Source organism: Equus caballus, chromosome 2 (genome assembly GCF_041296265.1).
Source record: "Equus caballus isolate H_3958 breed thoroughbred chromosome 2, TB-T2T, whole genome shotgun sequence".
NCBI classification, from domain to species: domain Eukaryota; kingdom Metazoa; phylum Chordata; class Mammalia; order Perissodactyla; family Equidae; genus Equus; species Equus caballus.
In genome coordinates, this window is record NC_091685.1 from 23,138,372 (window position 1) to 23,165,910 (window position 27,539).

Genomic DNA, 27,539 nt, shown 5'->3' on the forward strand with positions numbered 1-27,539 from the left:
TGGGCTTGAAGTGGGGGAAGCGGCCAGACTGCAGACCCTAATGAGGGTGCCTGGTGACATCACTCCAGAGCCCCAACTTCCCCTGCTACACCTGCAGAGGGTCTGATGCGGTGGTGAGACCAGCCAGGGTGGCTCTCCAAGCCATGGAGTTCTGGGTGCTCTATCCTTTGAAAGGACTCCAGCTGGCCAGTGAGGGGTTGGCAGAGGAGGGGTGATGCTGTCACATTGGTGGGCTGGACTTAGTCCCGGATCCAGTGCTATCTGGGAATGGCAGAGAAGGACAGGAGATGGGGTCAGAAACCCTGACCCGGGGTTGTCTGGGCCAACACGGGGATCAGAAAAGGGATGGGAGATATGCGCCCTCGAAACCCCACCCCCCAGGCTCCCTGGAGTGCTGCCTCCCGGCACCCCACTAATTCCAGAGTCCCCATCAACCCAGACATGTCCCCAGTCAGTGAGTGCTTTCTCACATCACATGCGTAGACTTCTGCAGAACACGAGAAAGAATGGCCAGACTCTCATCCTCTGGAGAGATCCTCTTGGCTAGGAGAGGAAGTGCCAGGTTCCCGAGCTCAGAAAGGTTGGCAAATGAGAGTTTCTCTTTCCCAGGGAAGTCCTGGACCCCCTGGGCTCCCACAGCATCCCATGCAGGCTTCTCCTCCAGCACCCCCTCATCTTCCTGTAACTGTTTGCTTTCACATCTGTCTCCCCTGCAAGGCCGCAAGCCCCTCGAAGGCGGGGTCTGAGTCTGGTCCATGTCCCCATCCCCGATGCCTGGCACAGGCTGCTCCATAGAGTTATAAAATAAATTAATGAATAATTAGGAAGAAACGGCTGCCAGAGAGCACCAGGGTTCCGAGTCAGTGGGCTGATGATGTCTGTGCGCGTGGATCCGGCTCCCGCGGATTCTGTGTGTTGAATAATTGAGTGACGTATGCCACGGGCAGAGCAGATGTGAGATTTCTCAAAGCTGACAAATGAAAGACAGTTTCGAGACAGAGGAGGGGGACGTGAGGCCAAGACCCACCCTGGGGGTTCATCCTCCTGGGGTCCCCGGGGAGGAGGCCGACTCAAGGAGGAGGAAGGGGTGGGGGAGGGGCACAGCTCCAGGTGGAGGAAGGGGACAGGACAGCACAGCGCTGGGAGCACAGAGATGGCGGAGGGGGGCGGGGGCGGGGGCAGGGCAGCCCCCTCTTGAGACTCAGAAGGCTGCCGTCCTGTGGGGACCAGAATTTGGGCTGAAAGTCCAGTTAGAAGATAAAGCTTCTTTTGTTCTTTTGACCTGGGTCCTCTGTGCTAGGATCCAGCAGTCAATAAGACAGTCACCGCCCTTATGGAGGGTGACTACTCGTGCAGGGAGAAGTCAACAAGGAAGAATCTAATTTCAGATTGGGGTAAATGGCGCAGAAACAAAAGCAGGGCCAGGGAAAGAGAGCGGCGGGTTGAATTATTTTGGACAGGGCAGTCCAAGAGGGCTTCTTGGAGGAGCTGACATTTGAGCAGACACTCGATTGATGCGAACAAAGTCTGCTTTGGTGACTCAGCTTGGCACATTTGAGGAGCTGCCCAAAGGCCAGAGTGGCAGGAGTCACAGGCACAGGGGGAGAGAGGGGACGGGGTGCGGGTGACCAACTGTGCTGCTATGCCCTGACTGAGGGGTTTCCTGGGACATGGGACATTCTGTACGAAACTTGGAAACGCCCCAGGCAAACTGGGACTAAGTTGATCACCTAGAGGTAGGGCACTAGCACAGAGACGGGGACGGGGGCCAGAACACGCAGGGCCACCTCTGAGGCGGTGGTAAAGGATTTGGGTTTTATTCTACGTTTGGTGGAAATGGAAGACAGTGACTCCTTTTTTTTTTTTCTAAGATCCACATAGGTACTTTTTTTTTTCTTTTTTAATGATTTGGTGAGGAAGATTGGCCCTGAGCTAACATCTGTTGCCAATCTTCCTCTTTTTTTTTCTCCCCAAAGCCCCAGGACATAGCTGTATATCCTAGTTGTAGGTCATTCTAGTTCTTCTATGTGGGATGCCACCACAGCATGGCTTGATGAGCAGTGCCAGGTCCACACCCAGGATCCAAACCTGTGAACCCCAGGCCGCTGAAGGGGAGCACGTGAACTTAGCCGCTCGGCCACGGGGCTGGCCCCAGGACTCATTTTTGATTTGACGAATATGTCTGAGTGCCTCCTCTGTGCCCGGCTGTGCTGGACAGTAGGCAAGGGTGAGGCGCACACAGTCCTGCCTTCACAGAATTGTAGGCTTTTTTGTTCTCTCACGCCACACGCTTCCTCTCTGGCATTTTCCGACTAAGCTCAGGGTAAACAAGAAAAGCATGCATGGCCGTCAGAGCAGGTGCTTTCCTTTTCCATCCAAATCAACAGAGCAGGTGCTTTCCTTTTCCATCCAAATCAACAGGACACTATTTCCAGACATCACTTAATTGTGACAGGGAGGGAAGAGCAGGTTATCCGATCTTACGTTGCAGCCCAGGTCACCCCGAAAATTGAACACTGCTCACTTTGCACCCCCGAGCTGGAAGGCCACAGGGCAGCCAGGGAGGCAGAAACAAGGGGGCAGTTTCAGTGCAGCATGGGGAGGGCTGTGGTAGCCACGTGGGCCGGGAGATGCCACACCAGCAATAGCGAACATCTGCTACACAGTAGCTGTATCAGCTTCTCATTGCTGTGTAACAAATGGTCACAAATGTAGCATCTTAGGACACATTTATTGCCTCACGGTTTCCGTAGGTCAGAAGTTTGGGTGTGGCTCAACTGTATTCTCCATTCAGGGTCTCACAAAGCTGTAATCAAGGTGTCAGCTGGGGCCAGGGTCTTATCAGAGGCTTGGGGTCCTCTCTCAAGCTCATGTGATTGTTGGAAGAATTCGTTTCCTTGCAGTTGTAGAACCGTGGCTGCCTGCTTCTTCAAGGTCAGCAGAAGACTCTCTGCTTCTTTGAGTCTCTGTCCACCAAACCCTTGGGCTCACCTGATTTGGTCAGGCCCACCCAAAATAATTTCCTTTTTGATGAACTCAGCGTCAACTCATTTGGGCTTTAATTACATTTGTGGGGAAAAAAAATCCCTTAACTTTTGCCAAATAACTTTATCTAATCATGGGAGTGACATCTCATGTATTTGTGGGTCCTACCCACACCCAAAGGAGGAGATTATGGGGGTGGGGCCAAGGAGTGGGACTCTTGGGGACCATCTTAGAATTCTGCTTGCCATACTAGCCATGTCAGAATTGCTTTCCATGTCCCAGCTCATTTAATTCTAGGAACAGTCCTATGAGATCAGTACTGTTATTGTCCCTGTTTTATAAATGAACAAACTGATGCAGAGAGAGGGCAAGTAATAAGCCCAAGGTCCCACAGCAAGAAGGAGCCGGTGCTTTGGCAAAGCACAGCGTCCTGGAGCAAGGATCCCTGTGGCAGTCAGGGAAGGAGGAAGGGAGGGGAACCCAGCAAAGCTCCCTTTGCTGTTTCATAAAGCGTTGCCATGGAAACCCTGCATGAAGCATCACTTAAAGAGCTGTTTGATTATTTTTTCTGGGTGGCATCTGCAAGCACAGAGCAGCAGCACCAACACATGTACACACCATGGTTGAGTTAATGGGTCTAACGGCAGGCCCATGGCAGGGTGTCTGGAAGGCCCATTGACAAAAGAATCTGCTCATTGACACTCTCAGGGCCTGGTCAGTGTCTCCCTGTGGCAGAGAACCCAGATCTGGGGACCGTTCAGGTCCTGATGGTCATGGTGCTGTCAGTGTTCTCTCGCTGTGGGCTCGGAGGGTACTCTCTCCCAGGTGCCCCCCTCTCTCCTCCCACTAGGCCTGCTTCCTGGCCCCATCCCCACCCTGCGCTTCCTGGGCCTTCTCATGGCAGCCGTCTTGGTACCTTGGTCCCACCGGGGAGAGGGCTAGGACAGTGGAGAATTCATGGAAGTCGAGCCTGGACCACAGACCTAGGAAAGCCCCAAATCTGCTCAAAAAGCCCCTTTGATGAGTTCCAGCCCCATCATGACACAGACAGTCCTGGACGCTTACTGATCTTGTCCCAAATCTTAAAGCTCAGGCTGGCCTCGCAGTCAATGAGGCAGGAGGTCCAGGGTAATAATTCTGATGACAGCCATGATCATCATGACTGCCATCTAGTGTGACTTCTTGCCGGGCCCCACGCAAAGTATTCTGTATACATCATGTCTCATTGCTCATTTGTCTGCTCATTCACCACGTGTTTCTTGAGCAATGACTCTGTGCCAGGTTCTGGGCATCCACTAGTGTAGGGTTAGACAGAATCCCTGCTTGTATGGGGCTTACATTCTAGTGCAGGGAGACCGACAATAAACAAAAGAGAAAAAATGTCCAATTGTGCCAAGTGCCATGCAAAGAATTAAGAGAGAACAGTACTGGAGGGAGGGCCTGGGGGCCTTCTTTGATTTGTGTGGTGAGGGGAGGCCTCTTTGAGAGGGTGATAGTTAAGCAGACCCGGGAATAAAAAGCTGTGCCAGGGAGAACAGCTAATGCAAAGGCCCTGAGGTAGGAACTGGTATGGTGAGTCTGAAGAACAGAAAGAAGGGCCAGTGTGGCTGGAGCCTGGCAGGTAGGGAATAGAGGCTGAGAGAAACGAGCAGAGGTTGGCCAAGCAGACTTTGTCGGTCCAGGTAGGGGGTGTGGGTTTTATGTGAAAGGAGGTGGGAAGTCTTTGAAGAGTTTTCAGCAGGGGAGATACATGCTCTAATTTGTGTTTCAAAAGATCACGCTGGCTGCTGTTGGAGGGGTGGCCATGTGGGGGACAAGAGCGGCATCAGGGAGTCCAGTTGGTAGGCCTCTGAGGGAGCCAGCAAAGGATGCTGGTGGCCTGGGCCACGGAGAGAACACTGCAACTGGAGAGAGGTGCCTGGATTCAGATGTGGTCAGCAGGGCTGGCTGATGGCTTGGACGTGGGGATGCGGAAAAGGATTCTGGAATATTCCTAGGTTCTTGGTCTGAGCAACAGGGTAGAGATTCCATCCTGGCAAAAACTCTAAGGTGTGTTATCTGCGTTGCGTAAGTCAAAGAGCAGGCCCACAGCCACCTGACACACGCTACGCCATGGACGACGCTTGAGGACATTATGCAGAGTGATAGTCAGATTCCTAGAGACAGAGAGTAGAGTGGCGGTTGTCAGGGGCTGGGGGCGGAGGCATGGATGAGGAGTCAGTGTTTCATGGAGTTTTCAGGTTTGCAAGATGAAAAGAGTTCTGTGGATGGTGGTGATGGCAGCACCGCAGTGTGAAGGTACTTAGAACCACTGAACTGAGCTTAGAAATGGTTAAGACGGTAAATTACATGTCTATTTTCTATAATTAAAAAGAAAGACAAACAGGCTCCAGATCACACAGCTGGTAGGAAGTCAAGCCAGGTTTTGAACTGGGCCCAGCAAACCTGAGCTCTGGTGTTCTTAGCTGCTGTGCCACCTGCCTCCAGGAACACAGGGCTCCAGCCTGCGTGTGGGCTTGCCCACGACTGCAGCCCCAAGGTGAGGATCAGCCCGCCTTGGACACCGACCCCAGGCGGGGCTGGTCTGACACCTGCTTGTGGGCCGTTTGAATGGAGAGGGGGCAATGGAAAGGAGACGGAATCCCAGCACGTCATTTTGTCTGATGATAGTGTTGATACATACAAAGCAGCCCTTTAGACATGACGGTGATGATAATGATGACAACGACAGCAACAAAATGATGAAAATTTCAGCTGCCACACATGGACGTATGTGTGCCAGGCCCTTTTACACGTAACATTTATCAGTCGTCACCATAACCCTGCAATGTAGGTACTTTCATTATCCCCATTCTACAGATGGGGAGACTGAGGCTAGATGATATTAAGAGACTCGCCCCAGGACGTCTGCCAGTAAGTGGGACTGAAAATTCAAAGCTTGGCTGCTCGTCTCCAGATGCCTTTCTAGTAATGGCCCAGGTTAAACGAGGAGACTAATTAAGAAGATATAACTGTGCTGCTTCTCCGTGTTCTATTTTTTGGGCTAACTTGAAGGGACACAGAGTAATTATTTCCTGGAATGAGCATCTTCAGCACAGGCCCCGGGATGCTCCACACTCAGCCTCCTGTGTGGGCGCTGACACCGCCTCTGCACGGTGACAAGTCGCAACAAGGCTTGGCACACTCCTGGCCCGCCCCGCCCCACTCAGGCAGCACCTCACGGGGGAAAACAAGATAAAACAAAATCAAGCTGAGCTCCTAATTCACATTCCATCTCCGGCAGCTCCTTGATGATAAGTAACTCTGGAATTGGAAATGAGGCGGGAGGGAGGCAGCTGGAGATCTGGGCAGTGCGGCTCGGCCGACCGTGTCCTCTTGGGATTGCCCTCTCTGCTTCTTGGGGCAACCAGGGAGGCAGGGCCCATGGGGGCTGAGGGAGCACCTTTGCCTCCTTCTCCCTTTTTTTTTAAATTGCTATTTTTAATCATGGTAAATAGACATAATGAAATTTACCATCTTAACCATTTCAAATGTACATTTCACGGGTATTGAACACATCTGCATTGCTGCGCAGCTATCATCACCGTCTATCTCCAGAACTTTTTCATCTTCCCCAGGTGAAACTCTGTGTCCATTACATACTAACCTCCATTCCTCCTTCCTCCCAGCCCCTGGCCACCACCATTCCACTTTCTGTCTCTATGAGTTGGACTACTCTAGGTACCATGATCTGTGGAACCACGCAACATTTGTCTTTTTGTGTCTGGCTTATTTCTCTTAGCATAATGTCCTCAAGGTTCATTCATGTTATAGCACGTGCCAGAATTTCCTTCCTTTTTAAGGCTGAAGAGTGTGTCGCTGTGTGAATATACCACATTTATTTACCCATTCACCCATCGATGGGCGCTTGGGTTGCTTCCACCTTTGGGCCACTGTGGATACCCCTGCTATGAATGGATCTCCGTCTTCTTCTCCCCAGGCTTGACCCTGATTGTGTATAATCAGGGTATTCGGGTGGCCAGGTTAAGCTGGCGTCCCCCACAGGACTCCCACCCTGCACAGTGCCCCCGCATACCCCTCACCTGGCCTCACCAGATCTTGCCACTGGCCCCTCAGGTTTCCATAGCAACCCTGTGTCAATCAGCTGTGAAAGGTGGTCACGTGTCGTGGTTTGAGTCCTGGCTGTGTCACTTACAGACCTCGGGCAAAGTTATTTGACGTCTCTTGTCTTAGTTTCTTCACCTGTAGAACTGGGATCGTACTAGTACCTACGTCACAGCTGAGCGGAGGGCTGCAGGAGCCAGTACTGCCCCTGCTCTGTGCCAGGCGTCACACGAGGTGCTTGGCGTGGATCATCTGGCTTGGTCCTCAGCTACCCTAAGGGGTAGTTATCCCCTTAGAGGGTATAAACTCAGTATAACTTCACAAAGTTATTTGCTTTCTAGAAGAGTCTCAGGGAGGTGAAGGGCTTGCTCGAGGCCCCTCACCCGTAAGCAGTAATGCTGGGATTCTGAGCGCTAGGCTTCCACTCCCATCTAATTCCTTATTCCGCCTCCTGTGTGTGGAAGCCACTTGCATAGGGTGTGGTTCTCAGCAAGTGCCCAGCACATGAGGACCAGTCGGATAAATTTTGGACATGGCCATCGCTGACTCCCGGGTTGATGAAGTCAATCCGTCTCCCCCAGGGAGCAGAGTCGGCTTTAACAGGCAAGGCCCTTGCTTGGCTTGGGCCTTTTGGACTAGGAGCTGGGCTGACAGGTCTGCCATGCTGGGTGAATGCTCTAGGAATCACTGCCTGATCTCAGGGGTCTGGGAACCCTGCCTTCCTGGGAGGAGGGCCCATGCGTCTTATCATTTCTCAAGAGGTGCCTGACCCCAAAATAGTAAAGACCGACTCAGATTCTAAATCCGTGGATCCCAGAAAGAGCCACAGGCTCTAACAAGCAGCAGAGCCTGTGTTAATGCTGAAAGCTCAGGGAGGGGAAGCTCTTGGCTCAGCCAGAAACAAGGCAGCACAGGCCACGGCTGCAGGACAGACAGAACCAGCCAGGCCTCGGGGTCATGTGAGAGGAGCTGATCCTGGCTGTAAGGATGGTCAGGGCAGAGCACTGAACATGGTAAGCTAGGCCATGTGGACCAGAAGGCTGTGTCTCCATGCACATGGCCTGGCCCCAGGACAGCTGCGGGCCAGGTCTGGAGGGAGTGGCCTTGATTTCACTTGGGGAGGACAGGGGGCTGTTACCTCCTAACTCCCAAGCCCTCGTCCTTGAGGCTGTCAGCAGCCCGGCTTTGCTACGAACATCAGGTCTTGCCCACTGTGCCAGCCACTGGCTTCCCAACTCTGTCTCCCCAGTCCCCATCCTCAGCAGGCTTTCCCACATAAATACACATATGACACATAAATACAAGTAGATACACATATATATAAACACATGGATATATGTATATATACACACATACATACACACAAACATGTAACACCAACACAATAGAATGGCTAAAGAGACCCCTGACCCCATTGATATACACACGCGCGCACACACCTACTGTGCTGGAGGAAATATAAGGAGTTCAGTGTTGCTGGAGGGGAGCCACTGAGTGCTAAGGCTGGAGACATGGGTGGGGCCAGCTCTCAGAGGACCTCAAGTGAAATTCAAGGGAGCTCCTGCCTGTAAATGACGGGGAGCCACCAAAGGGCTTTCAGAGGGAAGCAGGGCGGTCTGTTAGCTGTTTAGACAATGGGTAGGATTGGGGCAGGTTTAACAAAAGAACGGGGAGAAGGACCCCTCTCCAAGTCCCGGAGAAGGTGAGATAGGATGGGGAGAGCCCTGGGCCATTAGCACTGGCGGTGGGGAGGGGGACAGATAGGAGAGATTATAGGGAGCTGACTCAAGAGCCTGGACGTGGAAGCAGATGAAGTGTCAGCTTGGGCGGCTGGAGAGACAACCGCGTCAGTCCCAGGCTCGAGGAAGCCAGGGGATAGCGGATGGCGGGTTTGGGGCAAGGGCAGGAGTTCAGCTGAGCCACGTGCAGTTGGAGGCACCTGTGAGACTGTGGTGTAGAGAATCCTGGAGGGGGATGACTTGGGTCTGGAATCAGGAGGAGGGTCTGGACCGGGACCTTGACTGCAGACGGATTTAGGAATCAGTAACACAAGGGACAAGAGCCTGGAAAACAGGAACGTGCGATGCGGGCTGCGCGCTCCTGGGCATGTGCCAGCAACTCTTCCTGGAAAGCACCCCCTTCTCCGCCGCGGCCACAGTGCATGCCTCTCCCAGGAAACTTCTCCAAATTATTGCTTCTTGTCATCCCTGAGGCTGTGTGCCACTGGCTGCTGGGCCAGAGCAGCGGAGGGCAGCTGAGGAGAGGGGCAGAGAGGGGGCAGAGTTCTGGGCCAGTGTCAGTCATCTCCTGGGCCTCTGCGTTGTCTGCATTTCCCTAGGTGCTTTCGGGCTCTGTAGGACCATCCGTGAATTATTCTTATTAGGATCGAGAAGAGGCCTTCCTGACTGGAAGCAGCAGGCCCCTGCCTGGCTCAGTAAAAGAGCTGTGTGTCCCAGTGAAGCCACCTGCCTGGCAGAGCCAGAGATGGCTTCCTGTGTTCCAGCTCCTGCCGCCCATCTGCTCTCTCCAGCTACCACGCCCAGCCTCTTCTCTTTGTCAGCTCTGGCCTCTCCCACACCACCCTGGCGCCTTCCCCGAGGGAGTTCCCGGGACTTCATGTAATCACATCACAAACGTATTGAGCGTTGACTGTATGCCAGCACCTCGCCAGTTGATCTTACTCGATCCTCTCAACAGCCCTCTGAGCTGGCAGCAGTTTTTACCCCCACTTTATTGGTGAGGAAACTGAGGTGCTGGGAGATGAAGCAACTCGCTTGTTAAGTGACAGAGCTGAGATTTGAACCTGGGCCCTCTGTCTCCAGAGTCCGCTCTCCTGACCAGTGTGCTCTGCTATCCGTTATGTCATAACTGCCGGCCCACAGCTAGGCGGGGCACGGCGGAATTCAAACCCAGGTCTGTGAGATGCGGGAGCCATTCTCCGAACCGTGATGCTCTGTGCCTCCTGGACCCGATAGCCTTGCTGCCCACCCCGTAGGTCACGGGCTGAGCCAAGAGCTGCTTAAAGCCCCTCCAGGATCAGATCTGCATCCCCACCCGCAGCCCTGCCTTCTGTGCTGTGTCTGGGATGACAAGAGCTTACGCACGGGTGCCAGGCTCACCCGGCGAGTGTGGGGATAGTGACACTGGGTTGCAAAGGGTGCTCTGTTGTAGGAGGAGACATCTGTGAGACAGGGTCATGAACCCACAAGAGACTATACAGACGCAGATGGTTATTTTGATCCATAGGTGAGGGTTGTTTATTTGTAGATATGGGAGTGTGGGTCTGTTGTCGTATGTGTGAGTGCAAGAGCTGTGTACAGATGCATTCCAGATTGGTCTGTTTTTATACATGCACGTGTGTGTATGAGAGTGTACGTGTGTGTGTGCATGTAAAGGAGAGCATTTGAATGGATTTGTGCATATTGGATGTGAAAGTACGTTGGTATGCCTGTAAGAGATTGTGGGGTCCCCCAGTAAGGAGCTTCTCTGGGCACAGAGCCCATCCTACCTCCTGCTTCTTGACCCTGGGGGGCCTGGACGGATGGTCTCCACCTGCACAGGGGCCTCCCTGAAACTTTTGGACTTTGGGCTCCAAAGATGAGTAAAACTCAAAGGACAAGCAGGAGGCTGGGCCTCTCCTTTTCCACTGTTCCTGCTTCTCAAGCTGCAGAATGTTCCCCAGGCACCGTCTTCAGCCTGATTTGGGGGACCTGTGGGAAACGGAGCCTCAAACAGACTCCTCAGCCAGCCAGACAGCCTCGTCCCTCACTACCCGTTCCTCTGCTCCTTCACTGTAATGCAGTAGCTACGAAGGAAGGTGCAGAGGTCAGGCCGACTGGGTGCCCTCCCCGCTCCCCCAGTTCCTCGTCATGTGAGTATGTGAATATGAACTTACCCTCTCTGAGCCTCAGTTTCCTTACCTGTAAAACAGGGATAGTGCCCACCTCACAGTGCTGTTATGAGGATGAGATGAGTCAGGATTCAATGAAAGTTAGTCCATAGAGGTGGTCAGCAAACAACGGTGCTGCTGATGAGGAAGAAAGTGAGGAGGAGGAGGATTCGCAAAGATCCTGCTTTTGATCAATGTCTTTTGCAGTCACTAGATCCACCGTCCTTTCAGAAGGTGCAAGAAGTAGGCACATGATGGCAGCTGGAGGCCTCACTTCTCAGGTCCTCTCCGGGCCCCTCCATCTAATTCTTCTTAGAGAGAGGGAAGCCCAGGGGTCTGGAGCCTTTGGAATATTGTGCTTCTTCCAGTGGGATGTCAGTTAAATTGTCTCTTGCCTTAAGAAGAGAGACGGCTGTGAGGTATGCTGGGCCTTCCGGGCCCTGGACAGTGAGCCAAGTGGAGGAAATAGGGGCTCTGGGGCTCTCTTGTCCACAGGGCTGGAGACGGAGAGTGGGGTATTGCCATGGGCATCCCGATGGTGCTGGTGCTCAGAGGCAGCACTTGCCTGCCAGCCAACAGGGTAGAGGGGACTGAGACCCAGCCTCAGGGAGGGGCCTGCAAAGCCTGGGGGACAGCCCCAGCAAGGGACAGGATGACTTCCTGTGTGGGCAGCCTCACCCAGGGTTAGGGTTCCCAGCCTCAAGGCAGGACCCCTGCTGGCCAGGTCAGCGCCTCCTCCTCTTCCAACTCCTTTGCCAAGATTCGTTCCGAATTCATGACTTCCTGTCTGCAGCTGGGCAGGGCTGAGGGCCAAACACGGCTGGCCCTGGCCACAAACCTCCAGAAGTCCAGGCCCATCAGCCCAGGGGTCCTTCTGCCCCAGCCAAACAGAAAACATAAGCTGCTATAAAAGTGGTCAGATGAAAAGGACCTGCGCCCTTGCCCTCTGTAGCATATGCTGCGTTCCACTGGAAGTGCCGAGTGTGCTGCTTGAAAAGAACAGATCCCTTTCCCCAAAGCTACTGACCAATGGAGACCTCAGCCCATCGCAGGCCCCAGAACCACATAGGTTTGGATGTGTCAAAGGGGGATCATGTTTGTAAAAGCAATGCATCTTAATCTGGAAAGTTCTATGTAAATGTCAACTCTCGTTGCTGTTGCTGGTTTATGATGGTGACGATTAATAAGGAAAACAAAGCACCTCAGGTTTATCTTATCATAGAATCTGGCAGTTCCCAAAGTGTGTTCCAGGGAACAATTCAGGAGTTAATAGGCGTTTCTGAGAAAATAAGGGAGAGGAGAGATTTGATAGTCAAATTTTTGGAGATTCTATGTTAAGCAGGTTCAACAGGTTTCTCTCCCACAGAACCTCTCAGATAAGCTCAAGGGCTTGGTTTCTTCCAGAGGAGGGAATCTCAGCAGTATTTTTCAAAATTACTTGACCCACAGAATGCTCTTCTCATGGAATTTATTTCTCAGCCAGTGATGTATGGAGCAGACTTTGGGAAACATTTCTGGGCTCCACTCTGCGATGAATTAAATTTAGCCCCAAATTGCATATTTAGCTACTCTAAGCTTAACGCTGACAGCATTTTGTAGGGTTTCGCCATAGAGTACCACGGATTCTCCATGCACTGCGCTGTCCAGACACGCTGGAGATCCCGGTGCTGGGGTGTGGTGGGGCGGGGACGGCTGAGCGTGGAGCCGCGGGGCTCGGGGCTGCAGAAGTCAACAAGGCTGCATCATGCAGGACCGCGTGCCAGCCTAAAGCTGGACATCAGAGGAGGTAGGGCAGGCCACAATCTCCTGAAGCAGGAGAGGACATGCTGCTGCAGAATAACACATGGAGCTCCGCTCAGAGAGTGACTGGAGGAAGGAGGAGACAGCACAGCTGGCTGCTCCCACGTAAGCCTGTGGTACCCTGAGCTCCTGCAGGCCCCGCCCCGGAAGGCTCTAAACCGCCCCCTCTGCTGCCTCTCTTGGCTTCCATGTTGCGTTCCTTAAAGCCAGGGCTGTTCTCTGCTTTTCCTCTTCCCCTTTCCGCAGAGGAATCCCCAGTTCCTTGAGAAGCGGAAGTCACTGACGCAGAGGAGAGTCCCCTCTGGGGCAGCGTTGCCAAAATCAGCAAATTAAAATACAGGATGCCCAGTTAGATTTGAATTTCAAATAACATTATTTTAGTAAAAAAGATATCCCAAAGGTGGCATGGGATATTCTCATACTAAAAAAGTATTTGTGTCCCTCTGAAATTCAAATTTAACTGGGCGTCCTGTATTTTAACTGGCAACTCTGTCCTGGGCCCGAGGACATTACCCCTTTGGTGTTGCTTCTAAAGAATTGCAGGTGAAAGAGAGGAGGCCATGAGCCCTGTGGTTATGAAGCATCAAGCAGGCTTCCGCACTGACAGCCCTCTGCGGCCCCTGCTGATGTGATGATGGATGGACGTCTGTGCAGCCCCAGCTAGATGCAGTGGAAGCTGGGGCCAACAAGGGGCTGACTGGGCGTGGGTTGGACCTGTCCCAGGCCTGGCAGGAGAGGGACTATGTAGGTGCTGAGAGCAGTGCCCCATGATGGGAAAGCAGTGAGACAGACACAGGCCTTGAAGACAACCTGATTAGGTCCAATAGCTTGGGTTTCAACCCCAGCCCTGGTCCCAAGTAGGGTGTGACACTGGGTCGGACTTAGCCCCGCTGCTCCTTATTCCTCCCCAAAGGGGACCGTCATAGTGCCTCTGTCGGGGGAAGATGAAATCGAAGAGTCCAGATAAAGTGCTGAGCAGAGTGCCAGCTCTTAGTAAGCACCCAGAGGTGACAATTGTTATTACGACCAGCTGTGTGACCCTTCACCTCTCTGATTCAGCTCTTTTTGGTAAAATATGGTTCATAAATATCAAGCTAAAGAGTAGCTACGAGGACTAAAATCCGTCCTATTGAATGGGAAAGAGTGGGGACTAAAGACACACATGCCCGTCCCTAGAGCCAGCACCGGGCCCTGTCCCCAGGGCCACAGTGTAGAGGAAAGGATACTCGTCAGTCCCCAGTGGCCGGCTGCCTGTCTCTTCCCTGCCCACTTCCTCCCAGTCGCCTCTGTCCAGGACCGTCGCCTGCGTGGCCCCCTCTGCTCACAGCTCCTTCCCCTCCCTGGCTCCCAGCAAAGCTCACCTTTTCACGGTTCTCTTTCTGTATTATGGGGAGACAGGAGGGTCCTGGGACCTAAATCATGCACCTGAGATAAGAACATAACTAATAAACACTAGCTCAGGGTTGCCAAACCGTGGCCCATGGGCCGGCCTCCCGTTTTATAAGTAAAGTTTTGTTGGAACACGTATTGTCTACGGCTGCTTTTGTGCTGCCGTGGGGAAGTGGGGTCACTGGGACAGAGAGCATATGGCCTACAAGGCCCGAAATATTGACTATTTGATCCTTTACCAAAAGGTTTGCCAACCCCGCACTAGTTTATTGATATATACATATATATATATGTATATATCAATATATATGTGTCACATTTTTATTTTATACATATGTGTATTTCATTCATTCAACACATTCCAACAGAGCACTCTCTTCCCACCAGGCATTAAATCAAGCAGTCGATAAATAAAGAATGCGACACCCTTCCTGCCCCGGGGGGGTCCAGAGATGAAAACAGACACCTAGACAAACACTTAGGAGCAGACTCAGCTCTTACTCAGAAGCCGGGGTGTTGTAAATGCAGCAATGAATGGACTGCAATGTTGTACAGGTGCAGGAACTGAAGTGCAAGTAAAACCCCAACGTCATTGCGTAAATGGGCTCCCCAAGATCCAATGACGTGAAATGTGGGATTGTGAGGTTGCAAAATTAACAAAAGGACCAGAGCAAGCCCGTGCAGTTAATGGGCTGGGGGTTCCGGGATTCTGGGAGCCAATTGCCAATGACATTATGTCTGAATTTATACTCTGTCAGGATGCGTTCTTGTGGGACTTTACAGTTTATACGAGACAGCCGGGATAGCAAGGAGGGCTTCAGAGAGGAAGTGACATTGAAGTGTGGCCTTGAAGGATGAGTAGGAGTCTGCCAGATGGAGAATTTGAGAGAAAAGCTGGATATGCCTGGGGAAGCTGTGGTTTAGAACAGCGATGATGGAAGGGACTAGACTGGTGAGCAAGACGTGAGGCAGAAAATGTCAGCAAGATCTGATCACGGAAGGATGAGGCTGTGTGAGCCTAAGATTTGATTTATCCTGACAGCAATGGGAAGGTTCTCAGAGTTTTCTTTTTCTTTCCTTCATTTTATTTTTATTAATCTTGCAAATGGTTATTTATTCTCACTTGAATCATGCAGAAGGCCAGAGGGCCTGCATTTGTGCCTCAGTGGCAGGGAGCCCACTTTTGGCATGTGTGCACCTGACGGAGTGAACAGGACGGGGCCGTGGTGAATTTGCCACTCCAGCATCCAGAATGCTCCCTCCAGCATCAGTGCAGACAGTGCATTGGAGTGGGCAAGGCCAGCACCAGGAGATCCGCGCTGGGCGCAGAAGTCTAAGGGAGAGATGACGAGGTTCTTCAGATGAGAAGGAAGGAGAGGGCGAGTGTGGTTTATGGGGGGTAGGGAAGTCCAGGGGAGAGGCCAGGCTTGCTGCCCCCAGAAGTCGAAGCCCAGCAACAAGAAAGGCCCTGGAGGTGGAGCAATTCATGGCCCAGTGAGAGAAACCCACCTGGGCTGGTGGGATAACCTACATGAATTGGTTTCAAACTCAGCCCTGCTTTGAATCCCCTAGAGATCCCAGGCCCCTCTCTGAAATTCGGATTCAATGGGCTTAGGGACAGGGTCTTGGCATCGGTGTCTTTATAAAACTCCCCATGTGACCCTGATGCTGAAGGTTGCAAAGTCACAAACACGAGCAAAAGAACAGGCTCATGGCAGAAAGCGTATGCCCAGCTCTGGTCAGGGAGAGGCCTGGCAGGGCAGGCCCTGTGGACTCGTGGGCGGGATACCCCATCTGAGGCCCTGATGCCCTGCCTTGATTTGATTGACGGGTAGCAGGAAATGTACAGGACCAGGCTAGGGGTTGAATGGTTGGTGGTCACCCCAAGTCATCCCTCAAGGAGAATGAGCATGAGTCCCTTATGAGAGTTTCAAGGTCCACCAGTCCCCATGGACTCTCTGTGGAAGATAAGCACGGCCTGGCGCAGGTGGAGAGTGTGCAGGCTCAGCAGCTGGGCCCTGCTGGGGAGACCCAGCTCCCTCCCCCAGCAAGCTCTGTGGCCCTGGGGAGATGCCCCAACTTCCCTGGCAATCCTGCTCATCTCAACAAGGGATAATAACAGCACTTCTCTCAACGGGTTGTTAGGAGGATTAAATAAGATCATTAAGTCATTCAACAAACTTTGATCAAGGTATTAGTATACATCAAGCACTGTTCTAGGAGTTAGGACACAGAAGTGAACAAAATAGACCAGGAAATGTCTGTCTGCATGGAGTTACATTGTAGCAGGGCGAGACAAATAAACAAATGAATGTGTCAAATATATACTATGTCAGATGGAAGGAGAGGAAGTGGAGACAGCAATTAGAGACAATTCTTTGAGGATGGAAATATGTACAAAGCACTTGACACTGAGGATGGTGCCTAGTAAGTGTGCAACAAATTATGTTTATAAGGCCAAATGGCTAAAAGGAAGGGAGTTATAAAGACTAACCAACATAATGTGTGATGCAGAAGTGCCTAGCACAGAGGAGGTTCTCAAAAGATAGTGGTTCTAATTCCTCCCTTCCTGACCATGCCCGCTACCCCACAATCATGCACATGCACACGCATGCACACACATACATCATGCCACGTACACACACAGCACCATCTCCTCTTTCCACGCTGAGAGTTTTGGGAACTGAATCCTTCCCCCGAGTCCTTTTTCCCAGCCGTCTTTCCACTTTGAATCAAGCGGGTGGCCATGGAGATGAAACTAGTTACTTGATGGAGGATAGGAAATCAAACATATGGAGGGTGCTTGTCCAGAGAGCATAAACGACTCTTCATTATAATACGGGAGCTAACGTCTCAAATTAAAAATAAAAGAAGGCATGATGTAGCTTTTGCTGCACTCCAACCACAGAGGAGCTTCATTGTCATACAATCACTGAGAATATTGTGTTGATTGGCAAGAGCTGGGCTTTGTAGAAGGGACAAAATTCCCCAGCGCTAATCTACAATGGAATTGTTCAATGTCAGGCACCGCTTTAATAATATTGTTCTGGGCCGCGTCGGATGTAAATATCCCACTCTTCATTTTGTAAGCAATCAAAGATTGCTTTTTTTTTATAGATGGGAGAGCGTGAATGGTTATAATATCTGTGCCAAAAAACACACGGGCAAAATCGAAAAATCAAAAGAACACTGCGCCTTAGGAAGGCTTGCTCTGTGGTTTATCTCCGATCTCCTCTGTCCAGCAAGTTGGGCATCAGACACGTTACAAAAGACCATACTTTAAATGTTGCCCTTGATGTTATTAAAAAGTACAGGATTGGCAAATCAGACTGGAGAAAAAACCAGACAATTAAATCAAGACACTCAGGTCATCACCCTTCATCTTGTCGCAGCGTCTAGAACTATGAAAGGAGGAGGGAACTCTTGTTCAGGAAGCACTCACTATGTGTTGGGCCCTTGGTCTCAGTCAGAAGCAGTATCACATTCCAATTAAGAGTGCTGAACGATGGAGCCAGCAAAACCTAGATTCGTAACTAGCTCTGCCATTTTCTAACTGTGTGGCCTTAGGAAAGCTACTTAACCTCTCTGGGCTTTAGTTTTTTCATCTGCAAAATGAGGATATAGGTATCCCACAGGATTATTTTGAGGATTAAGTGAAATAAACTTGTAGCCCAGAGCCTGAAACATACCACACCCTAAATAGTGGGTACTATACATCTAGCTTTATTTAATCTGCACAATAGCCCTGTTATGGGTTGAATTGTGTTCCCCTAAAAATACGTTGCGGTCCTAAACCCCAGTACCTGTGAATGTGACCTTATTTGGAAATAGGATCTTGGCAGATAATGAGGTTAAGATGAGCCAATATGGTGTGTCCTAATCCAAGATGATTAATGTCCCTGTAAAAAGGTGAAATTGGGACACAGAGGCACAGAGGGAGAATGCCATGTGAAGCTGGAGGACCGGAGTGATGCACCTACAAGCCAAGGGCTGCCAAAGATGCTAGAAAACCCCCAGAAGCTGAGAAGAGACAAGGAAGCGTTCTTCTACAAGTTTCAGAGAGAGCACGGCCCTGCTGACGCCTTGATTTTGGACTTCCAGCCTCCAGAACTGTGAGACAATAAGTATCAGCTGTTTTAGGCAGCCAGTTTGTGGTACTTTGTTACAGCAGCTCTAGGAAACTAATACAGCCACCCCTCCATGGTAAGGAAAAGTATCCTCATTTTCAGATAATGAATTGATGCCCAGAGAGGTAAAGCTTACAGCTGGAGATCACTCAGCTAGAGGCAGACAAGCTGAGGTTTGAATCTTGGCCTCTCCGAGCCCAACGGCTGCCCGTTCTCCATTCACTGCGTGGCCTCTCAGGAGCGGAGCTCGAGATGAAAAGGGAGGTGGGGTTGGAAGTGAGCCCCATTCATCACCCCCGAGTCCCAGCGGAGGGGCCGGGTCAGAGCGGTCTGCTCATGAACAGCTCATTAAGTAAAGAGCAGTGAGCCTGGAGAGGGACTTTTTAAAAAGAATCAACTTTTATTTATGGTGACGTTCCAGTCATTAATTTTGAAGGAAGAAAACCCAAAGCAGGAACAGGTTCATTAAAAATTTGACATTAGTAATTTAATTAAATTGGGTCTTTGCGTCTTGTTGCGGAAAATGAAACGTTAGTTCTACACCGGTTCTCAGCCCATGTTCCCTGGTTGGCTTCCTCCCCTCTCCTTAGCTTGCTTTCTTCTCCACATGTTTACCTGACCCGCCCCTCCAACCCCCAACACTCACACACACATAACAGCCGCTGCCTCTGCTGCCAGCCAGCCGCATGGGATCATGGGAAACGCCAAGGAAGCCAGCAGCACGGGATCATGGGAAACGCCAAGGAAGCCAGCAGCACGGGATCATGGGAAACGCCAAGGAAGCCAGCAGCAGGATCATGGGAAGTGCCAAGGAAGCCAGCAGCACGGGAGCATGGGAAACGCCAAGGAAGTCAGCAGCATGGGATCATGGGAAACGCCAAGAAGCCAGCAGCATGGGATCATGGGAAACGCCAAGGAAGTCAGCAGCACCGGAGCATGGGAAATGCTAAGCTGGGCTAACGGGCAGGGTGATGGAGGTAAATCCTTTCATTGGGGTCATCTCACTTGTCAGAGGTAGAGAATGGGCAAGGAAGAGCTCTTCAGTCCTTAAAATAACTCTCTCACAAAAACATAAGCCTCTTGAGGGTGGAGACGTGCTTTGTCTAGTTCTCTCGCAACCACAGTAGGCCCACAATAAATTTTTGTTGCATGAAAGAATTAACACACGAATGAGTAGCTCTCCCAAACAACTAACTAATGAACACACAAATGTGTCCCTGTGAGGCCAGGCACTGAGAGGCTCCCAGGATACACCCATGGACCAGACCAGGCCCCTCCCTCTGGCCCTGTGGCCCAGTGAAATGATGCTGTCTGCCATTTTTTGAGCACCTACTATGTGCTGGACACTTTGCCAGGCATGTATCTTTTATTGTCGGTAACCCCCTTAACCACTGGATATTATTATCCTCCTTTCTCAGTTGAGGAAACTAGAGCTCAGAGAGGTCATATGACTCAAGGCCACAGAGTAAGACAGTGACCACACCTGGTTTCAGACCCAGGTCAAGCTGGTTCCCAAGTCTGTCGGTTCCCTCTACACCAAGGTGTCTTCTCCTGGAAGGGGAGGAGAAGGAGGGGGAGGAAAAGTCTTCTTTCTTCTGTTCCGAGATCGTCAGCACTGGCAGAGGGAGTCCTGGAAGACAGCAACATGGGCAGGAAGAGGGTTTTGCAAGGACCTGGGAAGCCCTCTAGAATCCAGGCTGACTATCTCCACTTCTCCATCTTTATTCCTCATCCTTACCCCTACCCTCTCACTCCAGACTCCCTGAGCTCCTAGGTTATCTCTGGCCTCAGGGCCTTTGCACATGATATTTCCTCTTTCTGGAACACTCTTTGGCTTAGCTAATTCTTACTAATCAATCTGGGTTCAGCATAAATGTCAACACTTCCAGGAAGCCGTCTCTGACCACTTGAGACTAGGTTTGGTCCCCTGCCCGGCCCCTATCCCATCATAGCACAGCATACCTCTAATGGCGCACATCTCCTGCTGGACCGGGAGCTTAGATTCACTTGGGTTGAACTCACTGTACGCCAGCTCTGTCTTATGCATTTTACAGACCTTAACTCATTTAATTCTTACAACAACCCCATGAGGGAGGAAGGGACTGTTGTGAACCCCATCTTACAAATGAGGAAACTGAGGCACAGAGAGGTTGAGAGACTTGCCCAAGGTCCCATAGGTAGCGATGGGATGGGATCAGGCGGGGATGGAACCTAAGCACTGCGGCTCTCGTGTCTGTACTCACCACTACTCTGCTCCACGGCCTCAATAAATCATCTCCGGGTGAATCATGGAGAAGTACTTGGATGGCAGTCTGGATGTGGCTGTGACTCCTCGTCCTTGCCCTTTGGGGACATCCTAGAATGGTGGGAGGTGTGACCTTCAGGGCACAGGCAGTTCTAACTCTGGGGGGGAAGGTAGGGGAGCTGGGGCAGGTTGAACAGTCACTCGGCACAGAGCACCCCCGCCCCCCGCTCCTGACTGGTGGGTCGTGATGCTCTGCAGCCTCACCAAGGCCGATTCCGCTGGATGATGAGAGCACGCTGCCCTGATGGCTTTGGCTCGGTTGCACGCTGTACACTGCCTTCTCTGGTTCCCCTTTCCCTTTTAAATGGGTCAGTCGGATCAGAAGTCAGGCTCTTGTCTCCCCACCCCTCTGCCTACTCCAGCACTAACGGCCCCTTCAGCTCCCCTAAACCCGCCAAAGTGCCCCCTGGCTGCCGGGACAGGTGCACCTGAAGAAAAGGACGTTGGGTTTAACGAGCACCTGCTCCATGCCACGCTCTGCGTCCCTTCCGTGGTGTTTAGTGAGGGGTGTGGGCTCTGAAATCAGAGAAACCAAACCCAAGAGATGAAAGTGATCTCCCTGGGGCGTCTCAAGTGATGGGAAGGACATAATTCACATCCAGGGCTGCCCAGGAGAAAAGGCAGGAAACCTGGACATCACGTTATAAATCGTAGGTGTGGCTGCTCCTTGACACGTCACTCTGCGAGTGTTCATGGACTGGACACCCCTGCGAGGGCCAGCCCCGTCCTACAGAGGGAAAGAGGCACGGGGAGGAGACTTGCCGAGGGAGGTGCTGCTGGGAAGCGGGGTGAAGGGCTGGAGCCGGCTCACGGGCTGTGTTTCTCTCCGTCTCCTCACAGTTCTTCCCAGTCACACGTGTGGGAACCCCGGGCGGCTGCCCAACGGCGTCCAGCAGGGCTCCACCTTCAACCTCGGCGACAAGGTCCGCTACAGCTGCAACCCCGGCTTCTTCCTGGAGGGCCACGCCGTGCTCACCTGCCACTCAGGCTCCGAGAACAGTGCCACGTGGGACTTCCCCCTGCCCTCCTGCAGAGGTAGGTGGCCAGAGACGGCTGACAGGGTGGGTGGCAACTGGGAGGGGATGCTTGAGCCCCCAGTGGGACCCAGCCTCCAGTGGGGATGCTGCGCCACCCATTCCAGCAGGATGTGGGGTACCTACTATGGGGAGCCGATATGGGGGGCCATCGAGGGTCCTCAGGGCCCCCAGGTATTCGAGGGGCTTCTTAGGTGTGCACCGCCTCACTCTCCTTCCCCCTACATCAACAGACTTATTTTTAGCCCATCTGCCCTCTGCTTCAGCCCTCCTGTCTCAGAAGAAACATCATTTCTCTTCCTGTTGCAGACCATCTCTCCTCTTGTGCATGATTCTCTCCCCCGGCTGTTTTCCTACTGACCTCACTCCGGCAATTATTCTTTTTTCTTTTTCTGTCAAGTCAACCTCTCTACCTGTTTAATGGCATCCTCCTCTCAGCCTCCAAATGTGCTCAAAATCTTTTTACTCCAATTGTCACCTCACACACATGCACTCACGCACGCAAACCCCACCCGCCCTCAATGCTACATCTGCCTCCGTCTCCCAGCTGGGTGACCAGCTTGTCCTGGTTTGCTCAGGACTTTCCCATTTTAAGCTCTGAAACTCCCACATCCTGGAAACCCCCTTAGTCCCAGGCAAACCAGGACCGTTGGTCACCCTCTTCGCAGTCTATTTCTTATTGCCCCACCCCAAAATAACCAAGCTTATTTCTAAAATAATTTCCCATGCCTCTTATCTGGTGATGAACATAACACAACCATTTCTAAATGGTCTTCGAAAATACAGAAAAAATAGAGAAGAAACAAAATTTACCCTTTTTAACCATGATTTTCATGTATTTCCTTCCTGTCTTCTTCCAATACGTATTGCACATATGCATATATTATAAGTATGTACATAATTGGGATTATAATGCATGTAGATTTTTTTTAACCACCTTTTAAAAACTGTGACATCACACTGTAGGATTTCCCCACACGACCAGCAGTGCCGAGCATCTTGAAAACTCCATCCAGCCTTGTCTCTCCTCCTTCTCTCTCGTCTCTTATGGCTCCCCTGCAGGCTGGCCTTTGCCTCCCCCGATTCTGCGCCATGTTGCCAAATCAGAATTGTTTTGGCCCTTATTTTCCTCGACCTCCCAACAGCCTTTTGCACTGTTGACCTCTCTTTTCTTCGTGAAACTCTCATCTTTAAATTCCATACACCCAGACGTAGGTCTGGGGGGTCATTTCAAGCAGCTGAGAAAAGATTGGAACAAGTTGCTCCCCTGGCTTCAAATTTTGCCTTTCTCTCACAGGAAGGTTTTCTGTAATTACCGTCAAACGACCAGAAGCAGCTCCTCCCCCACCATATGCGCACACCCTTTAGACTGTCTACACCAGGGGTGGAAAATATTTGGCACGTATATCTCTTCTCTTTTTCCCACTCTCATGGCAGACATAATTAATTGATCATAGCATCCTTTCCACTTGAGTTCAGACACAGCTGTGAATTCCTTCCCAAGAGGCAAGCCACAACCGATTGATCTGAGTTGCCACTTGCCTCCATGTTTGTTTAGCCTTCTTCAACCAATAGCATCAGCCTGAGCCGTATTGGTCCTCCTTGGTGGAGCCCAAAGGAACTAGAGTCTCCTTTCCTGCCTTCCTAGGTCCCATCCTCTCAGCCCCCATTTCTAAATCGAGATGTGCCTCTCTTCATGTGATTGACATCAGGAACGACCAAACCGATCACGCGAGACCTCAGCTTCCACACACAGGTGTGTGGCCCTGAGTGGCTTAACCACTACCTGAAGTGCCATATCCAGCCCTCCTTATAGCATCCGTACCCGCCCCTGCCCAGAGGATGTCACGCTTTAACACTCTGACCTTCCAAGGAAGGGTGTCGGAGCTGTGACATGGTAATAGAATTTGAAACATGATAGTGAATGAAATCAAGTATGTAAGTTGAGAAATATAAACCACAGTTTTCCCTCTTCTTACAGCTCTATAAATATCATACTCTTTTAATCCATATGAAAATTAAAAACAAATGTAGCCCAAGTGTCAGAGGTAGAGGGGAGTCACCCTGTCCTGTAAAGTGTAATTCACATGAATGTCCCATCCTAACGCGGTGGAAATCCACTCTCCCTGCCAGTATCTTCAGGAGCCTGTGTCAGCTTTTGAGTCCTCCGAACCTTGACCTCACTACCATGCCCCGCCTTCCTTAGTTCTGCTCTGCCCGTTTACGTTGAGAGCTTGGCTTGTTTTTCTTGTCCTCCCCAAACAAAACCAAAAGCAGAAAACAACAGCCACTAACAGAGGTGTTTGCATGTGGCACAGTCTTTTTTGAAGATTAGTGGTGACGCTGGGAGTTTGCATCTCAGCGAGGCAAACGGCTTAACATGAAAGTCTGAGCCATCAGGAGCCGCCAAGTCCTTTGGCCCCTTCTCTCCGGAAGCTTCTCCCTGGCGTCTGTCTTGGCGGGCTCCAGCTTCCCCTGTGGTGTGCGTTGTACCTCTTTCTCCAGCCTCCTCCACTCTGCCGCCTCTGGCACCCTGACCTCCTTTCGGGGCTTCCATCGACTAAGGCACAGGAGCCCCGTGGCTTTGCCGTCTCCTTACAAGCTAATGTCTCCCATCCCCACCCAAGCTATTTAGGGATAGGGTGGCACTTTCGGGATCAAAGAGAGCTTTGACCTGAAAGAAACTCTGGGGCTGCCTGTAAAAGTATCTTTTTCATTCACCCGCTAGTTAAAGGTGAGTGATGAGGGCCGCCTCACCGAGGCCTTCCTTTGCCAAGTCGGGTCATGGCCCCGCAGTCCCGTGTCTGCACATCTGGGCGTGGGGCGCAGCAAGGGCCGGCCTTTCAACGGGAGGGAGCGGGCTGGGTGAGGGTGTTCCCCCAGCATTCACGTCACAGCAGTCATTCATGAGCACGAGGTGCCTTTTTGGGGCATGACTCTCTCTCCCAAGGCTCTCCCAATTCTCTTCCACACTCTCACATGTTGAGATTCCTGCCCTCCTTCCACTTAAATGCTGGAGGGTCCAGCGTGGCCCCTTCGCCGCGAACGTCTTGCATCTCTTGGAATTTCTCATCCACTACATGGCTTCTCGTTGTCGCCTGGGGGCACTGTCTGATCTCTCCCTCCCACCCCACCCTCAGTCCTACACTTCAGGCCCTTATGGATATCAGATACCACTCAACCTCCTCAGAGTGGGTTTCAAAGGGGGCACGTCCAAAACGTCACTCTTTCTATTTTCCCACACCTGCTTTTGGCTGCCTTCCCCAGTTCAGTGAAGAGTGTCACCCTCTGATGTCGCCCAGCCAGACACCCCAGTGGCATCTAACACTCCTCACTCCCTTTGCCTTCTGCGTCATCAGTCACTGTGTCCTGGCAAGCTTCCCTCTGCTCCGGCCCTCCCCTCCACGCCTCTGCCACTATTTAGAGGGTCCTGGCCAGTGACAATCTAGCCCTGTCATCTCTCGCCTGTCTCATTGCAAAGTATCCCTCACTGGGCGGCCGCCCTCCAGTCCCCCAGCACACACATCCCAATCCATTCTCCACGGCGGGAGCAAACTTCCTAAGATGCACATCTGACAGAATCACCTGTTACTTAGAACTGAGGCAGTGGCCATTCATCGCTGACAGGGTCAAGGTCAGACTCCTCAGCGTGGAGCACAAGGCCCTTCCGGAAAGAGTCCCAGGCGGACGTTTCTAAGTCCTCTTGAAGTAGCTTCCAATGTAGCCACACCAGGGAATGCTCCCGTCTGGGAAGCCAGCTGAGGATGCCACCTTTTGCTTCCAGAAGGCTTTGGCTCCCTGGTGCCTGGGGGCTGAGATGTGACTGTCCCACTCTCGGGACCCCACTCCCTGGGTTTCGGGTCCATGTCTCCATTCCATTCGCAACAAGCGGCAAGAATAGCCTGAGAAGCATCCTCAGTGATGTCAGTAATTTTTGGAAAGTGATTTCCCAAACCACCCTTCCTTAGGAGGCCAAGCTAGACAGGAGCGGAGGGGCTCCTCCGTGCCGTGCCATGCCGGGAGCCACGGTCATGCCAGAGTTAAGGGGTTCATACTCATGGAGGATTAAAACCTCTTGGTCTCTCCCCCTCTCGTGTGGAACTCACAGGGGCTGGCATCTGCGAGTGGGTCAACCTCATCCACCGGGCAGTGGTCCGTAAATATTTGCTGAATGACTACATGGCTGGATGGGTCTAATTCACCCTCAGGATCATGTCGGCATACAAGCCCCGAAGGGAAATTACCGGCCTAGTTAGCCCACCAGCCCAGCAGCGCTGAGCGACATGAGCTTTCTAAGTTCAAGGCTTCCCAGAGCAGGGTGGAGGGCAGCGTGCTCCTGCTTCATACAGGAACAGCCAAGTGCGTGGCTGAAATGTGGGCTCGGTCTGGGGACACGGCCAAGACTAAGGGGGAATGGGGGCCAGCTGGGGTCAGGGGGCAGAGTGAGTGTAAGTCTCCATCCCAAGGCTCGTGGCCCGTCGAGGCTTGGTCCTGCTGGCAGAGAAAAGGAGGCGGGCCAGTCACCCCTCCGCGCTCTGTGTCACTCTGGGCACCTCTTCCGAGGCCGAGGTCCCTGGAAGACACCGAGCTGTGTGCACCCTCTTTGATCCACAAGAAGGAAGACGTGGATTTCAGCCACTGGCCTCTGACTTGTGAGGACTTGGCTCTGCATCAAAGAAGGCTGCCTGGGGAAGGACAGGGTTCACATGTGCTGGAGGCTGAGAGGCAGGTGGTGGCAAGAAAGCAGCCTGAGCAAGGGACGCCTGGGCTCTGAGGCTCCAGCCAAACCCTGCAGGCTGCCACCAGACCCGGGGAAGTGGGCACTTTGTCTGCAGAAGCTTGGACCTCGAGCACCGAGCTGCATTCCAGAGTTCCTGGCCCCAGGGTGAGGAACCTGTGGAATGTGAGACAGAGACAGTGAGTGTGTTGCACATGGAAAGAACCTGGAGTCAGACAGGCCTCAGTTCAACCCTGGCCACGCCAGCTCCTAGCTGTGAGTTGTGTCGTGGTGGTTTCCTGCTAAACCTCCCTGAGCTTTAAAGTGGGGACATGAGTGGCAGCCTTACTCGTTCATTCACTCAGGATTCAGTGACTTTTTATTGAGTGCCTACTGTGTGCCAGACAGTCATTGATTCAATCATTATTTATTCACTGCCTACTAAGTGCCAGATGTTGTTCTAGATATAAAGAATTGCAGGGATGAACACAAGTCAGACCAAACTCCATGATCTCATGAGGTTTACATTCTAGCAGCCAGGAGGCAGAAAACAGACAAAACTCAAACAAATGTCAGATCATGATAGGAGCTATGAAGGAAATAAAATAGCTAGTGATGAGGAGGCTACTTTAGATGGTGCTGTCACGAGAGGACTCTCTGAGGAGGTGACATTTGAACTGAGTCCTGAATGACAAAAAGGAGCCTGTGATGTGAAGACCTAGGGAAGGGCATTCTTGACAAAAGGAGCAGCAGGTGCAAAGGCCCTGAGGCAGGAGAGAGGCTGACATGTTAGAAGAACAGAAAACAGGCCCATGTGGCAAAGTAGAGTGGGGCAGAGGGCAGATGGCAAGGGTAGGGCTGTGGTGAAGCAGGGCAAGATGTTTAGGTTTGGTTCTAAGTTCAGGAGGGAGCCAGCAAGGAGTTTTAAGAAGAAATATGTGCGATTTAACTTAAATTTTTAAAAAGATCACTCTGGATGCTAGAAAGGAGAGAGACTGTAGTTGGACAAGAGGCACAACCGGGGACCAGTTAGGAGGCAGTCTTGCAGGCATGCAGGCTGGAGGTGAGGCATCTCGGTGGAGTCTGGTCACGGCTGGGATGGAGGGAAGCGGGTAGACTGGGGCCGTGGTTGGGGCGTGCAGCCAACAACCTTGCTGGTGGATTGGATGTAGGTGCTGATGGAACAAAG

At 51.9% G+C, this 27,539-nt stretch overlaps 1 protein-coding gene across 4 annotated transcripts in view; it reads left to right on the forward strand.

The window, feature by feature from the left end:
* Positions 1-27,539, forward strand: part of CSMD2 (CUB and Sushi multiple domains 2) — a 592,855-nt gene that overhangs the window by 173,352 nt on the left and 391,964 nt on the right. For all 4 annotated transcript variants that reach the window (XM_023633833.2, XM_023633839.2, XM_023633859.2 and 1 more), the window contains exon 4: positions 21,440-21,634. In XM_023633833.2, coding sequence (XP_023489601.1) covers positions 21,440-21,634 — 195 coding nt within the window. The remainder of the gene's footprint in view (positions 1-21,439; positions 21,635-27,539) is intronic.